Below are 3,017 nucleotides of genomic sequence, written 5' to 3'. Positions count from 1 at the left end.
ATATATATATATATATATATATATATACATATATATATACATATATATATACATATACATACATACACATATGCACACAGATAGATAGATAGATAGATAGAATACGGACAGAAATGTAGGTAGTTAGGTATAGATACATACCATACATTCGTACATTCATACATATGTTTTCAATTAGTCTTTTGGTAGAATTGTGTTGAAATATAGATAATTAAATACTTGCCAACAAGAAGACTGGGCTGACCACCGCCCAACAGCCACGCCAGAAGATACCTGGGCGGGTACCGATCATGGATTCGATATCATCACTAAATCTGTTCACTCCTAGAATAATGATTATTGATTGTAATATTAATGATAATAGTGACAGTATGGTAATAATAATAATAATAATAATGATAATAATAATAATAATAATAATAATTTACTGCTCAGTACCACAGATTTACTTGTCAGTTGCTAGATCTTAACCAGTTGAGCATATCCCTTAGTGACTGACAATATGTGCATCTTTGATCACGAGCAGAAGTAGTGGGGGAGCATCATAGCCATGTGTTGAGAGGTAGTCTTTGGAGTTTGAATAATTCACCTCTGGAAACATGGGTGTTTCATTCAACATCCTTAAAGAAGCCTTATTCAGGGACCTTTAGAGAAGGATGGGCTACTCGACCTGAAGAAAATTGTAACTGGGCCCCACCTTCAAGGTCATGCGCTGTTTATCTTGATGTGAGATCACCTTGTCGCGCATATATAAGTGTGACGCATGTGCCTGGTGTACCCTTATCAGACGGGTAGTCATGATGGGTATACCGGGCTTCGTATATTTATACCCCAGTGTCACATGATGGCATGCTCTGCCGTCTCACTCAATAATAATAATAATAATAATAATAATAGTACCAGGCAGTGGCTCTCATGGCTTCTGATCTTAACTGATTGGAACTGTGATCATGTACATTGTTTTGTCTTGGTATAAAAGATGGGCTACAGCAAATATTCTGCTTAATACCACAGATTTGCTTGTGAGTTGTTTGACCTTAACCAGTTGAGCATGTCCCTTGGTGACGATATGTGCATCTCCGATCATGAGCAGAAGTAGAGGGGGCGCATCATAGCCATATGTTGAGAAGAATTTTGGGGGGTTTCAATAATTCACCTTTGAAAACATGGGTGTTTTGCTCAACATCCTTAAACGAACCTTATTCAGGGACCTTTTGAGCGGGGTGGGCTACTCGACCTGAACAAAATTCTAACTGGGCCCCACCTGCACGGTCATGCGCTGTTTGTCTTGATATGAGATCACCATGTCACGTACATATCGTTGTGATGCATGTGCCTGGTGTACCCTTGTCAGACGGGTAGTCATGATGGGTATATTGGGCTTCGTTATAGTTTACCCCAGTGTCACTTTGATGGCATGCACTGCTCTCTCACTCAATAATAATAATAATAATAATAATAATAATGCTGGAGGTGGAGAAATGCAAAATTTTGTGGGATTTTCCGATTCAAATGAATAAGAAACTAGAAAAATAACAGACTAGACATGACAGTAATAGACAAGGAAAAGCGAAGCTGCTTACTAGTTGATCCATCATGCCCATTTGATCCCAGGTTTGTAAAGAAAGAGGATGAAAAGCAAAAGACATATAATCCCTTAAAATTTGAAATTGCAAGAAACTGTAAACGTTGTGCCTTTAATAATTGGTGCATTGTGAACTGTAAGAAAATATATAGACAAATACTTGAAGGAAATTGAGATAGAATGTCCTGTAGAGCTTCTACAGAATGTTTGCCGCTTAGGGACAGCGGAGACTATCGGGAGGGTCTTCAAGTTCTTGAAAGACTATTGAAAGCTTGTGGATACCTAAGGTTGCAGGTAGTAACCCGCTACCCACATAAATTCTACCAGGAATAAGAACGAACCTGATAAAATCAATAATAATAACTATAGTCATAACTGTTTTAGGTTCATGTTCACGTGATATTTGCGGAATAAAATTTGTCTTGTTATTTTTTTAAATAAATTAGTCGTTAACCCTCCTCCTGCTTTCAACAAATGCTATTTGCATGTGTTATATTGTGCAAATATTTATAATAAAGTAACATACCTCTGAGTGAATTTCACCCCAGTATATTTTCTAGTTTCAGTGTATTCATGTTATTAACAGTGGGAGTTCTCTTATGGCGTCGATTCCTCTTATAGCTACAATTAATAAAATTCTCTTTCATTTCTCGTTGCTGCTTCTCTCCCATTGTCACTGTTTTTGTTGATGTGTCATAACACGTTGTTTGAAGCAAATCTCTGCATAGTGAACTAAAGTTAGTGACATATCACCTATGATCTAGAATAACGGTTTCTTTTTTTTTCAGTGACAACGATTACAGGAATAACCAGTTATTTAACGAGAATCATATCTATAACATTAATGTTTGAGTCTAGTATTTATCGTAAATTCAATGAAATAACCTCCCACGCTAAGTATGCGATTGTGCAGACCTAATATTTGTATATATGCATGTATGTATGATATATATACATGCATGAACTTGTCTATGTATGTATGCACCTGTGTATGTATGTCAATTCACAAAGGTTTAATATATTTACTAATGCTTTTTTAGTAAAAAAATTCTCACTCGCCGTTTTCGACTTTAACCTCTACTGCACATTTCTTGAAGTACCTTATACCAAAATTGACCCTGAGCTTTTAGAAACAGATCATCATTAATACAAATGCCATTTAGAGTAAACAAAATAAATTCAATACAAATACCTTCACCCAATTAAAATACCAAATGCTATTTGTTTGCGTATATTTACATAGTTCATGAATATCAATGTAAAAGACGATAGATAGATAGATAGATAGATAGATAGATAGATAGATAGACAGACAGACAAGCAAGCAGACAGACATAAATCAACATTTTGGCAGATAAACACACATACGCATATATGTATATATATATATATATATATATATATATATTATATTATATTATATATCCATCAC

The 3,017-nt window shown here is 35.2% G+C and overlaps 1 protein-coding gene across 1 annotated transcript in view; it reads right to left on the bottom strand.

The window, feature by feature from the left end:
- LOC106881266 (sodium-dependent serotonin transporter) overlaps window positions 1–3,017 on the bottom strand; it is a 196,924-nt gene that overhangs the window by 6,721 nt on the left and 187,186 nt on the right. Inside the window, exon 11 of the mRNA XM_052968465.1 lies at window positions 224–324. Within this exon, the coding sequence (XP_052824425.1) occupies window positions 224–324 (101 nt within the window). The remainder of the gene's footprint in view (window positions 1–223; window positions 325–3,017) is intronic.

This window comes from Octopus bimaculoides, chromosome 6 (genome assembly GCF_001194135.2).
Source record: "Octopus bimaculoides isolate UCB-OBI-ISO-001 chromosome 6, ASM119413v2, whole genome shotgun sequence".
In the NCBI taxonomy this organism is placed as follows: Eukaryota; Metazoa; Mollusca; class Cephalopoda; order Octopoda; family Octopodidae; genus Octopus; species Octopus bimaculoides.
This window is presented reverse-complemented; position numbering and strand designations above follow the sequence as displayed.